This window comes from Etheostoma spectabile, chromosome 1 (genome assembly GCF_008692095.1).
Source record: "Etheostoma spectabile isolate EspeVRDwgs_2016 chromosome 1, UIUC_Espe_1.0, whole genome shotgun sequence".
Taxonomy (NCBI): domain Eukaryota; kingdom Metazoa; phylum Chordata; class Actinopteri; order Perciformes; family Percidae; genus Etheostoma; species Etheostoma spectabile.
This window is the reverse complement of record NC_045733.1, coordinates 27,819,182-27,832,630: the sequence shown is the minus strand read 5'-3', so window position 1 is coordinate 27,832,630 and position 13,449 is coordinate 27,819,182. Positions and strand designations below refer to the sequence as shown.

The 13,449-nt window shown below is 42.1% G+C and overlaps 2 protein-coding genes across 2 annotated transcripts in view; one reads left to right on the top strand and one right to left on the bottom strand.

Moving 5' to 3' along the window:
• tm2d3 (TM2 domain containing 3) overlaps positions 1 to 4,425 on the top strand; it is a gene marked incomplete at its 5' end in the record, with an annotated part of 6,103 nt that extends 1,678 nt beyond the window's left edge. Inside the window, 5 exon segments of the mRNA XM_032514960.1 lie at positions 561 to 662; positions 1,449 to 1,609; positions 2,108 to 2,282; positions 2,967 to 3,042; positions 3,183 to 4,425. Of these exon segments, the coding sequence (XP_032370851.1) occupies positions 561 to 662; positions 1,449 to 1,609; positions 2,108 to 2,282; positions 2,967 to 3,042; positions 3,183 to 3,348 (680 nt within the window). The 3' untranslated portion in view covers positions 3,349 to 4,425.
• A 3,535-nt stretch (positions 4,426 to 7,960) lies between these two features.
• larp6a (La ribonucleoprotein 6, translational regulator a) overlaps positions 7,961 to 13,449 on the bottom strand; it is an 8,513-nt gene continuing 3,024 nt past the window's right edge. The window contains exons 2-3 of the mRNA XM_032517382.1: positions 11,600 to 11,798; positions 7,961 to 9,907 (exon numbers count right to left, since the gene is read on the bottom strand). Coding sequence (XP_032373273.1) covers positions 8,810 to 9,907; positions 11,600 to 11,798 — 1,297 coding nt within the window. The 3' untranslated portion in view covers positions 7,961 to 8,809. The remainder of the gene's footprint in view (positions 9,908 to 11,599; positions 11,799 to 13,449) is intronic.

Sequence of the window (13,449 nt, the reverse complement as noted above, 5' to 3'; positions counted from 1 at the left end):
AAAGTCTCATCTAGCACCCAGTGATGACAAGGTAAAGAGTTTTATTGCCTGTGGTAGGAATGATTTCCTGTAGCAGTTGAGGGTTCAGCAGTGCCCAGAAGGTGAACTGGCACCTCGAGCTACCAGTCCAGACCACCACACTGTAGTCCGTATGTGCACTTAAACCAGTGACCCTCTGGTTCCCAACCCAACTCCCTACGAACTGAGCTACTGCTAGCTGCTAGAGCTAGCTGTCTGTTATAATGGAAAAAGAACATAAATAAACTACTTTAATGTAGATTTTCTTTAGAGCTTTATTATGTGGTATTGGATCAGAACATAAAATCCAGTACTTCTCAATACTGATATCAGCGTTTTAGGCAGTATGTAACTATAGCTTTCACATTGCCATACTCAATGATATTTTATAAAAACAAAGGCTCACAATGGGTGTTGTTCGGCACGACGCAATGCTGTGATATAATACCAACACACCACGGCCTATTGTGAGCTATTGTTTAGGTATTTTCACAATCAGCACATATATTGTTCATAAACATGGCTACCTGGTTGCTTGTCAGGGTACCTGAGCTCTCCTCATGTTGGCCAGGAGCCTCCCTACACCAGAGATGCCCAGCATGGACCTGTCATCACCAGCCCAGTGGTCCCTGCTGCAGCCTCTGGTAAGCACATCAGTTATTAGTAACATTAATTAACATTAATCATATTCCCTGTAACCTGGAACTAGAGTTTCTTTTACAAACACATTAATTGCATATTGTTTCATATTTGAACATAGAAGCATTTTCCTACAAGAGGTGTGCTACAAAATAGCAAGGAATTCCTCATGTATAGCCTAGGACTATTAGTGTGTGTGTGTGTGTGTGTGTGTGTGTGTGTGTGTGTATAAATATATAGATATATCTGATTTTGTAACTTCTGTAATGTAACAGTTATCTTTCGGAATACTCAATTTATCTATGTTATAACGTACAAACAAGACCAGAGAAACAACAGCTTAGTCAGGTAGGATTTATCAGCTTTCAAATGCCTTTTCATATTTTAGGTTTTCCACCTTATAAAATATTCTTTCTTACCCTGTTCACATCAAAGGTAATATTGCTCACGTGTTATCTAGGCCTTGAAGAGTTAATTTCTTTTCAACAGAGCAATAACAATTTTCCTCTTTCTTTTGCTGGCCAGCAGAGAGCCTTAATGGAGCAATCAGGAATGAATGGCCTTGCTCAAGGCTTGTTTGTTGGTCTTTTTGTGGAGGGCATTGTTAGTCATTTACCTCTACAGCCTTATTTTCTTTATTTGGCAAGATATTTAGAGGGATGCGGTTACAAGTTTATTCCCAGACCTAGTCATAAAACTAACTTTCATCAAACTTTGTCACTTGAGGTTGATTATTCTGGCTAGAAATTAAAAGAAAAACCTCCTTTAACTTAATGTTTTCCACTCTGCAGTGTCTCCCACAGATGAAGAGAGCTACACTTCCAGGTGTCCTAGTGGGGGTTTGTGTAGTCGCCTGCCAGCTGATTGCATGCACTGCAATTACCAACACAACTGCACCTACCGGAAACCAGCTTCCTTCACTTGTAAACCCAAAAAAGGAGTTCACTGTATTGTGAGTAGCAGTTCATGTTGTGATAGATCTATTCTGCATAAAGGTAGAGGACGGTTCTGTCATGTTTAGCTCTTTGATAAAAGGGGAAATGAAAAATGGCCTATACTGTCACGTTGTGCTTGTAGCATTTGTGTCAGATATGAAACTGGAAGTGATCTAAATGTTGCAAAGAAAAGAAAGTGACAAAACAGCGTTCTGAGTAGCCACAGTTATTAAAAATCTGTGGAGTCTGCGGCCATCTCTGTCCTTCTCTCTACTGACAATTGTGCTACTATACTGAATAACATTTGCAATTTGTGGGTCCGGTTGCGTTTGTGTGGTTGATTATTGATGCGGTCCGGCTTACACAAGGCCGGCATGCTATGTGAAAGCACGCACTGGGGCAGCATTATGCCGCCTTTGCTAACCTTTTGTATAATCTCTGTGCAAAAGGGGCTAGTGATTTGCGTTAATTTTGTAATAGATGTGTTTTGATTACCTGTTTCTTTGTATTTGTAGGGAGAGTCGGGACAGCAGCAAACCAACTTCTCCCTCTCCATCACCTGTCAGTTCTGCTGGCAGCTGGACCCGTCTCAGTACCGCTGCTCAAACTCTACCAACTGTATGACGGTTTCCTGCCCGCGCAAGCGCTACAACGCCACCTGTGACGTGTTAGACCATGTACATTGTTTAGGTATGATAAAAGCACTGCAGTAAAGCTTGCTCGGTTTCTTTACCTTCAGTGGGATAACTGTGTCTCAGTCAGTCACTGTGGACCAGAGAAAGTGAGGGTTTACAGATTTTCTCACCTAGTTAAAATTTACAAAATGACCCTTTTTCCTAAAACAATAATGTGACATTTTTTAAGTGTCCTATGCAGGGTTAGACTCTGTTATAATTAATGTGATAAATATTACTATTTTCAGTCCTTAGGACAGGAGGGCTTTTGCTAATTGCAGTCCTAAGGTCTTCCAGGTGTAAATTGCGGTGGAGCAGTTCTGTGAGGTAGAAAGGAGCCTGGTTTTGGAGGGCTTTGTGGGTGAGGAGGAGGACTTTAAACTGAATCTTTTGGGAAACGGAGCCAGAGGAGGTTCTGAAGGATGGGAGTGATGTGGGCATGGGAACGGGTGTAGGTGAGGAGGCAGGCAGCAGAGTTTTGGATGTATTACTTATTGTATTCAAATATTTAGTGCATTGTAAAAAAACAATGTCAAATGTTTTAAAATTCTTTCTACATATATTGTAAATTTGCTGATGGAAATGTGTTTTCAGTCATTAGTTTTCCTGAATTATTCTTGTAGTTTCTTTATTTGTCTGGGAAATGTTTTGAGCATCAGGTCCACTGTCTGTGTTCACTGAATGTCTTTTTCTTCTGTAGGTAAAAGACGTTTCCAGAAACGTTTATTTTGTAACTGGACAGGCGGATACAAATGGTCAACGGCATTAGCACTGAGGTAAACCTGCCACTAGTATCACACAAGTTATAAGCAGCTTAGATGCTGGAAACATCCTTCAAAAAATGTATTTGAATCAGGATGTGTGATCTAATAGCATTTTGACTCTGTTCTGCATTTTCTCTTGTGTCTTTCTGTAGCATCACGCTTGGTGGTTTTGGGGCTGATCGGTTTTATCTGGGCCAGTGGAGAGAGGGCCTGGGCAAACTGTTCAGCTTTGGAGGCCTGGGCATTTGGACTCTGATAGATGTTCTTCTGATAGGGGTGGGTTATGTGGGACCTGCTGACGGTTCTCTTTACATCTGAAGCAAAGCTCCGGAGACGTGGCGGGATGGTTGGTGCCCTCTTTCCCTTCACACCGCTTCACTCTTGAAGATGGAAGATCTGAGATGCTGTGTTCTTGGAACGAATGCCTGCCCAATCTTGCGTCCTCATCCCATCTGTTGACAGGCAGGAAGTGTTTTCGTCACTACACCAACGATGACTCTACCCACACAACCATCAGATCAATCCTAATCACTCTGCGTCTGTCTCCTGTTGAGATTCTGCAGATGGATCTGTGCAGGGGGGGTAGGGACCTAGTCATGTCTATCTGGTTGATTTGACTTAACTGGTGGTTAGGCTCTGTCATGCTGATCTATAGGGAGGTTTGGTTTCCTGTGGAGCAGTGCTTTCACAGACATCCTGCCACCTTGGAGCCCTGTGTTGCTCCTTCCTTATTGCACAGCTGTTTATAGTGACACCAGACACAATAGACGAGCTGGAAAGTAGTAGTTAAGTCCTGAAAGAAAGCATGGTGCAGAAAGGAATTTGATCTAGTATTTTGATTCACAGTTGGTCTTGTGAATGCGTTCAACGGTTATTTTACACATTCTTTTTTTTCCACTACATTGAGTCGAGGCACAACTGTAAGAATAATGCCTTAAGAGCGAGATAAATAATACCATTGCTTAAATCAAATGTTGAAATCTTGTTGATAAAGTCCACGTTATAAAACTAAATGCAAAAGAACTATTGCATCTTCAACCAGCAACTGGAACCGGTCGAGAACCGGAAAGAAGGGCAGAGGCATGAACTCTTAATTTATGTCATCACTTACTGCAACATGTAGTCAGATTTGTTTTTTGGAAACAGAGATAATAATCTCTAACAGTGTATGTTTGTCATAATTGATATTGAAACACTTTGAATGTGTTGCACTAGAAACTTGTGGTTTCCCTGTGTTGGAGATATTGGAGATATACCGTGCATTCAGCTGGTATTTTTCAAATGGGCTCCCCCTTCACTTCATGTGAATATGTTTCAGTGTCAGATAATTTGAATGTTTCCAACAGTGTAAATTACATTTTTTTTAAGTTATGCAAATAAAATTGTGGAATATTATATGTTGTTATTGAATTGTACTTCATGTTTTCAGTGGATATACAAGAACCACAGCATAACATTTTCATTGACTCGTTTAATGGGGCTACAGTGCACAATTTGGCCAGGTTTTTGCAAAAAGAGAACTGGAATTTGAAGACATAAGAAAGGGTGGTGAGACGACGCACAATTTTGACTTGCAATTTTTTTTTGAAAAGCCACATACTGAAAGCTAAGACATTTCAATTCAAAAATTCAGATTAGCGGCATTTAAATGACTATCTTGTGTTCATTTGCAATAGGGAAGCAACATTTTTTCCTTAGTTACACAATCATCCTGGACGAAACTGTGTTTTTTTCTGACTTGCTTAATACTTTAATAAGAGGTCAGCCTCAACTCAATATTGGACTTGAGCAGGACAAGGGGCCCTCAGGCTGGGCCGTCTATTTGAATGTCGTTCCTCTCACAGCCTCTGATTGGAATCCTCTATTATTAGCTGAAGTCATTTTCACAGATGTCTGTGCTTTTCCTCACATTAAACACAGAGTTGTGCCAGAAGCCTGTGTTACCCACAGGCATATGACAGAAGGAAGGGGGGTCAGGAGTGTGACCTAGTGGCTGAGGAACACTCCCTAAACTGTTTAAGGGCTTTTAAGCAAGGCGCCGTATTGACAGAGGCAGGGGTTAAACATTAACAGAGTGACAGGCAGTTAGTGAATCTGTTTTGTCAAGTTTTTACATAACTATTTCATTCAACAAATCCTGTAGATATCTCTGTCCTCAGGTTACATAATGTTAGGGGGAAAAAAAGCCCTTTCCTTTTTAGTAAGTTCTTGGTGTTTGTGTTGACTTTTCCGATTGGCTGCTTTGCCGAGACTGTTGTAAATTTACTCCACCCTTATTCTAGTTCCTCAAATTTGTCACCACCCACTCACAGCCACTACAGCTCCCTCCCACAGACTGATGCAAGTGTGTGTCATATTCTTTTGAGTTGAAACATGAAATTCTCAGCTATATTCTGCAAGAAGAAAATTGTTCTTTACCTTTTGGAAACCTGTAGTTTTAATATTGAGAAAATGCTCCCTATGAGTTTCTGGCCTCAACATGACATCAGCTGTCTGACTCATACTGTGTGGTTATGTGTATTCTATTACCTCTGGGTATAGCATTTAAATCATACATCATTATTGTATGGTACATGCATTTTAAACTGATAAGAAATAATAATATGATGGACTACTTCAGTATAACAAAGCTGAATGTACAAAGACACAAAATCAACTAACTTTTACATACCGCGCTCAAACAGAGCTGGACGATCTTTGGAGTAAATGGCATGCATTAAATATTATATATTCATACATCAATGGCCACTGCCCAACTACAAATAATGGCCGGAGCGGCATTTCGTTTTTCTATTATCCCTCTTTATATTCCAATTTGACTAATGGTAATTATATAGAACTTGGTCTTATGAGAATAATAATTTAATTTTGTGGTACTTATCCCAAACAGTAATTATTTTTCACACTAGAATGAACATTTATTGGGAGTTGAGCCAAAATGTTGTTTGTCAAAAGCAGACAAAGTCACGACTTCCTGATTTTGAATTGCTAATCATGTAAAAAGGAAAACAAAAAAATGTATTCATCCCGCACTTACGCAATACCACTTAGTCCCATTGCAGCTCTGGTGGATGTTGGAGCTTCGGTCCTGACCCTCCGCATCCAGCGCTGCCTAACAGTGTGTGTCCTCCCATTAAATTCACTCCCACACGAGATAATATCTTGAACAAAAAGTGCGTAAACAGAACGCTGCTGGATCCACTTGAATTCAAAAATCTAATAACTCTGCGAGCATCCAACTGTCATGATAGAAATAGTGCCTGTAAATGTATTCACCACCCTTGGGCATTTTTGTTTTGGAACACATGGTCTCACATGGAGGTTTTTTTGTGGACTAATCAGCAGAGAGGCCCATTTAATGACAAAGTCCAAACAGAGCTCCACAATATGATCTAAATTAAAATAATTAATTGCATATGCGCTCACGCCCTTTGCTATGACATGCAAATCATCACAATTGCAGCAATGTTTTTAAAAGGCATATTATGTTTGAGTGGAGGTCACCTGTGTGTAATCAAGACATGACATGCTATTTTAAGATCAATACACCTGTATTTAAAAAGTTCAACAGCTGGTTAGTCAATTTCAGGGCAAAAAAAAAGAACAAAGAAACACGTTTGTGAAAATGCTATTGGAAAATACCAACCTGGGGAAGGATATCAGAAACATGGCTTGACTAAATATCCTCAAAAGCTATCCTAAAAAACTAAATGTTTGTGTGAGAAGCGCATCAGTGAGCAGCTACCGAGAGGTCTATGGACACTGAAAAAGTCGCAGGGTTCTGGTTCACATCTGGGGGTCCTCTGCAAAAAGGGGAATCATTTATTTTCACTATAATTCCACCTGTAAGTATTACAATGATAGAATGTATGACCATTTTGGGCATGGGTTTTTAAACACTTTCAGTAATAAAACGTGTAAAAGCAAAAATCCTGAGGATGAAATCTAATGAAATGGGGGTCTGTGGTCTAATTTAGCAGTTCTTTTATTTTATAAGGGGGTATTTTAGGCCTTTATTACATAGGACAGCTGAGGAGGGGAGAGAAGCTAAATGGCATGCGACAAAGGGCCATAGGTCAGAATTGAAACTAGGTCTGAGACGCTGTATATGGGGGCGCATGCTCATCCCGCTGAGATACCCAGGTGCCCTGATCAGGGCTTCTTGATGTGAAAAACTTTGGGAACCACTGCCCTAGAAGGCTTATGAAAGGAAAAGGTTAATCTGAACACAACAAAATATACCTTCCTGCAGGACAACCACAAACATGAAGCCAAAGCAAGACAGGAACTTTCTGTATTCAAAACAATTCTGTCCAATTCAGAATCCAAACCGCTGTCCAATCACAAATTGAAAATTGCAGTTCAGTCCCCATGCAATGTGACAGCGCTTGGACAATGGATGAATGGGGACGTCCACAGATGTGCCTACCTATCCACGCCAAGCTGCAATTGCTGTCAAAAGGTGATTCTACTACATATTGACTGGAGGTGGTAAATACAACAACCTGTTTGTTATATATTCAATCTGGATCATTTGTAAATAGGACTTCGGTTGATCGGTGTCCAAAAAGCCAAATTAAATCCATTCTCAACATTATATAACTAAGACATGAAAAGTCAAAAAGGATAGTGAGGGTCTTGGCAGTGCAAATTCAAAGATACAGGCAAATGGGAAAATTACTTGTGCAACTGATCTGCTCCAACGTTTAGTCAGTGTGGTTTGTGGATGGATGATACATCTTATAATCTCTTATCCTCCCATCTGTGCAAGTAGGCCAATTCTGCTTGCCAAGTGTCAAACCCCTTCTGCAGTCTTGGCACAGCAACAATATCTCACGTAACTGTTTCTTGCATATTGAAATAGAAATTAGGATTACATCATGAACCACCTCAAACATGTGCCACAAAACAAAAGAGAAAGTCATGCTAATTGCAATTGTAGTGATTTATTTGTACAACAGAAATCACACTGTACAAATACCCCAGCTCGAACATGAGCATTTTTTTTTCCTGCCCGACCTGAACATCCCTCAAACCTCACTGTGAGCTTAGACTGATGGAAACAGATGCTGAGAAACAAATAAAAATGAAGCTAAAACAATAAATAAAGCAGCTACCTGTCAAACTAATTAACATTTACAGGGAGAGAAGAGCACCTTCCCAACTAAGTGCCAAAGCATACTGAAAATAAAAAAAAGGCTAAATAAAAACTAAAAAAAAAGTATCATTTCCAGATTTTAACTGTCCAACCTTTATGGCAGTGGAGCAATTATGGCCTCAGTTTAAATAGCATGTAAAAAAAAAAAAAGAAACTCACAGTAGACAAACACAGAAAAAGGCATATGGTGATATTTCTATCAAGTCCATGTGCCTATGCCATTTACACGACTTAGACATTTATACATCATCCACATACAATGTGAGCTTTTACACAATACAGAGGACACTTTAATAATAAAAAAAAATACATAAAGTGGAATTCCCTCTCCAACCCATGTAGAAAAAGTTTAGACAGCAATGGAGGTGACATGGTCCATTTCAAAGCATCAATTAATATTCACTCAAATTTCCATTAGTAAATCACCAATGGTAACTCATGGTAACCCAAAACGTATAAAAATATAACAAAAGACTCAAAACTGATGCACTCAACAAAAATATATCTACGCAGTCTCAAATGTGGGGTGGGGACTGGGCGACACGGCCAAGAACAGCCCAAATTTCCAAGCGATCATTTTTTTCCCTGGGGGATAAGGAGTGCCTAAGAATGCTCCACTTATCAAGTCTGAGTAGCTGCACTCTTTCCCCTCTCAGCGACCGAGACACAGTGAAAGCCGCGGGTTCCGTCAGGACCCCTTGGCAGCCTCATTACACCTAGCGGCAGGCCATCGGCGTTCTGGATCTTTCTACCCAGCATCGGGCTGCCCACGGGACTGCTCTCCTGAGACGCCACCTGCTTGCGCCGCTGAACCCACGGGCTCCCTGAAGGGGTGAGGCTGCTGTCTGAGGAGTAGTCTGCCCAGCGACGCCCAGCCTCAGGGCTCAGTCTGCCCTCGCTGGCTAAGGGAGACTTGTGGGAATGCGGAGATTTGCGCTGAGGACAGGGGCTGGCACGGGGGCTAGACCAGGGACTGTTACGCGGGGACATAGCAGGACTGAGGTGATTGTTCTGGATGTTGATGCCTGCAGTGGTGGGGCTGAGCTTGTTGCAGGACTGGGACTTCCTGGCCAGCCTAGGGGACGTAGGGTTGCTCTCAGTGTCTGAGGAGCTGCAGGCCGAGTCGTCCCCGTGGTACTGAAGCTCTCGCACTCTGCTGTTGAGGGAGCGACTTTTGCGCATCCCACCTTCTTCGCGCGGCCGTTCTTTCGGTACCTTCTTCTTGGGCGGCTTGGTGCCAATCAGGACTACTTTCAACCCAAGCGACCCGGCCCCTCCATCCTCACTCCCCACAGCGTCATTGGCTTTAACAGCTGCCTCCACCTCCTCAAACTCCACAATCGCGCACTCCTCAGTGCCCAGCTGGGTGTAGCGGCCGCTCAGCCTCTTCAGGTCAGCCGGCAGGTCCTTCCCTGGCTTTAGGACTCTTACAGAGGCGATGGCGCCGTATGTTCCAAACTCCTTCAGCAACAGTTTCATCAGCTGCTCCTGATGAGTGGTTCCTCCCTCACTGACTCCATTATCTTTAGTGAGAGCTGCCAGCTCTGGCCAGCTCTGCAAATCACTTAACAGGAGCATGCGGCTAGGCAACGACTCACTGGCAAAGACTGGCACTGCAGATTTGCGCCGCACTTTTCGCCCCTCATCGTTCAGCTCAAGTATCTTTGAGTGTCTCAGAGCATAGGCAGTTGTTCTCCAGTCACGAGTCAAGTGTTTCACCTGCAAAGAGACAATGCCTGCGTTACATGGTTGGGATGCCAAGTTTAACGAGGGCCATCTCATAACAATTACTTAATACATTGATCCATAGTACTGCTTATCAGAGTTATTAAGCTTTAGTAAAAATTGGTTAAACAATAACTTAAGCCTGTCAGCAAGGTCGATCAGTAGTGTGTACTGCCTTCCTTCCAGTCATATTTCCTGAATCAAACCTCCTGGCTTCACTGCATTACCCAATTCACTGTATAATTTGCTCAGGTTTAAAATTCATCACCTCAGTCTCACTAATCTCATATGCGAATCCTTGTTTATATTATAAATGAGCATGGGGACTCATCACTTGCGTCATAAACAAATTAAAAACAAATCCGCACGCATAGGCCTAATGTTGCACCAGCTGTTGTGAATCAATGTGAGAATCTAATTGCATCTCCAACAGTTAGTCACGTTGACACTAGAAACACCAGTCATTGCTATTCAAATTCACACGAGCCTATACGTCACTAGAAATTAAAAATAGAAAAAGCATTACCCAGGTTCCCATTTTAACTTTCTTAGCCTCGCTTTACCTTAATTTGTACATTTTGGCAGTGTGGTTCTGGCTCACATATGGCAAGTCTTTGCCAAAAGGCATGGTCACCATACATACTAAATACTTATCAAGTATGTAGAATGTGGCTTAACATTTTGAGTTGACTATCAACTCAATAAAACGCTATCAACATTATCAGCTCAAGGATATTGACAGTTTAGATTTCTATAAGTTGGGTTGCATGAGGTACTAAACCATAGTCTGTGTGTCACTACAGTAGATGGCAGTCGGCACGCCCCCAGTTTGGAGAAGCAGGCAGCAGTACCAGCACGGAAGATAAGCAACGTACTGCTGTGGATGGGGGAAGCAACTAAGAAAACAAAAAAGCCTACAGTTTATACAAAATATTTTCACCACTTTACCTTGGCATCAAACGGCCCATTCCCACAGGTAATGGAAGCGGTTATACTGCCTACATCTATGCGTTTTTTAAAGCCACCAGGCTATAAAACAAAAAACTTGTACAGTTGCTGGTCTACCGCTGATTGGTTAGTTTGTCATTAAGCGACATTAGTGAATCCAAACTAACCCTTTAAAAACACCAAAGTGAACTCTACAGCTCATGTGGATGGAGCCCCGGGGAAGACTTGAGACTTGGCACAGCATTGCTGAGTCCTTAAGGTCAATGCTGTAGCCTTTTTTGTTAGGGTGTGCGATTGGTCCCTTGTCTTGGGTAGGTGGGTCTGTTAGTTTCTGCACGCGTTTTGTCTCCCTCCATTTTTGTGACACTCTTATGTCCCAGTGTGTTTGTAACAGTTTGTGAATATTATGTTTCCTATATTACGTTTTCTGAATATTGACAGCTTTAGTTCCCCAATGGAAAGGGCTTTCTGATGGCAAGGTAAAGCGGTGGAAATATTAAAATATAACATTCACTATTGACTTCACCAACTATGGATAAGTACCTCCTATAACCCCATTTGAAAAAAAGTATCTCTTACGATCCCTTTGACATAAAAGCACATGAGTCACCTTTGTGCTAGTACTATAGCATGTGGTATGTACACTATGCTTTAGCCAACAATCCTTATCAGGACAAGTAATTCCAAGTATTTCCTACTGCATTTTTTTGTTCCAAAGTGCTTTGCAGCCACGGTTACCTTTTTGAACGAAGTGAGCAACTTGACGCTGACAAACCCCAGTTTGTTGCGTCGGACATGTTTGAGCAGAAAGGCATCGTGTTCCAGGTTCTCATCCGACAGGTAGTACTCAATCTGAGCAACTAACTTTTGGATGAGCTCGGAATCTGGGGGCTGCCAGCTCTCCTCCTCCAACTCCCCTCCACTGGTCCCGGCACCGCTGTGTGTGGGAAGACAACATGCATCACGGTCAGCAGAGAATCTTCTCTGGTACATCATTGAAACAGAATGCTTCATATTCTAAACTCTTCATGTCTCTGCAACTGTTACACATTTCACTTTCATTAATAAATTAAGCCAGAGGCTTATGAATTGTTGCCAGTAATGCATCCACATTCCGCCATTTCCCTGCAGTTGAGAAACTGAGTCTTCAGCCATAGTCACCAGGCCTCAGTGCCAGACCTCGACACCTGTGCCCCACCAATCCTGAAACTGCCAAGACCTCGCCATCTGAAGGGCGCAGAGCCACAGGCTCTCCCACCCACACAGAATATGGTAGCTCACCAAATTAACTTCACACAGTTAATAACTGGTACCAAAACTGCATAGCTGAGGCCTCTAGGAACAATTTGATTTCACTCTGATTGCCTGAATGTAACTCAAGCACCACAGTCAGGTAGCCTTGCAGATTAAGGGCGAGGGTCTGAATGAAATTTTGTGGATGACTCATCACCTCCTCCCCTCCTTTTCCTTCCACGCACACCCTCTAGTCAACATCTTTCTAGCCAGCTAACCGCACAGCTGGCACAAGCCCACTTCTTCCGCAAGACTTCAGCTTAAAGAAAACCACAAGCTGAGTTTTTAGACAAGAAAACTCACTGTCAACACATGAGAATTTAAATATGTTCACTAAAGTTAATTCAGCAGAAATTTAAGGAAAACTGGATATATCTTGTTTTATAACAGGTTGTGAATTAAGTTCACTTTCAAGTCACTTTTAAGTCGTGCATTGAAATCTCTGGAGAAATTTTGCAGGAATATTAGATTTAACAGCCTACAAACAGTGGACAATCTAAAAAAATAAAAATTACCACAAAGCACCGGTCTGTACAAATGTGACAACAGCTCTTTATGCCAGAGAGTCATTAAGGTGTGACCCACAGACGAAGTGAAAGGCTTTGTTTGGACTGAGCAATTTATTTTCCCCATTTGCCTTTTTGTCACTGACTCATTTGCGCACAGAGTCCGCGTAGGGAACATATAGGCCAGGGGATAAAAATAGCAGGCCATGACGCAGGGGAATTAGATTAAAGTGAAGGTGCCATCCTTTATCTCTCAGGTGTCTGGCTGTACCGCACTAGTGCTGCCTACAGGTGGTTGAACATTTCCCCACCACGCCACCCGGGAGATAATAACCCACAAGTAGTGTGTGAGGATTTAGGCTGCAACTCCCAATTGCGAGAATCTATTGTGTTCCACGCACATTGTGATGTAGTTCACCATCTTTTGTTGTCACTGTCAAACACCTGTGGGCGTTATAGACCCAATAGTTCCAGTTACGCAGCATATTTCTACAGGTTTTTTTTCAGTGAAAAAAAATCTCAACTGTACCCACGCTGCATGTGCTGGGAGCCCACCCACTGAAGTTAGAGGCAAATCCAACACAGAACTCAGCTACCTGTGGTGCTGCACCAACCTCGACATCAGGAACACGTTTCATTCACTCTCCAACCTTACTGAACCATGTCTGCAGGGGAATCCACTTAAGTCACAATTACGGACAAAACTAATTTTATAAAATGTATGAAAAGTCTGTCAATGCCAGGGAAACCGTTTGTTTACCAGATGTGTGTGTGTGTGTGTGTGTGTGT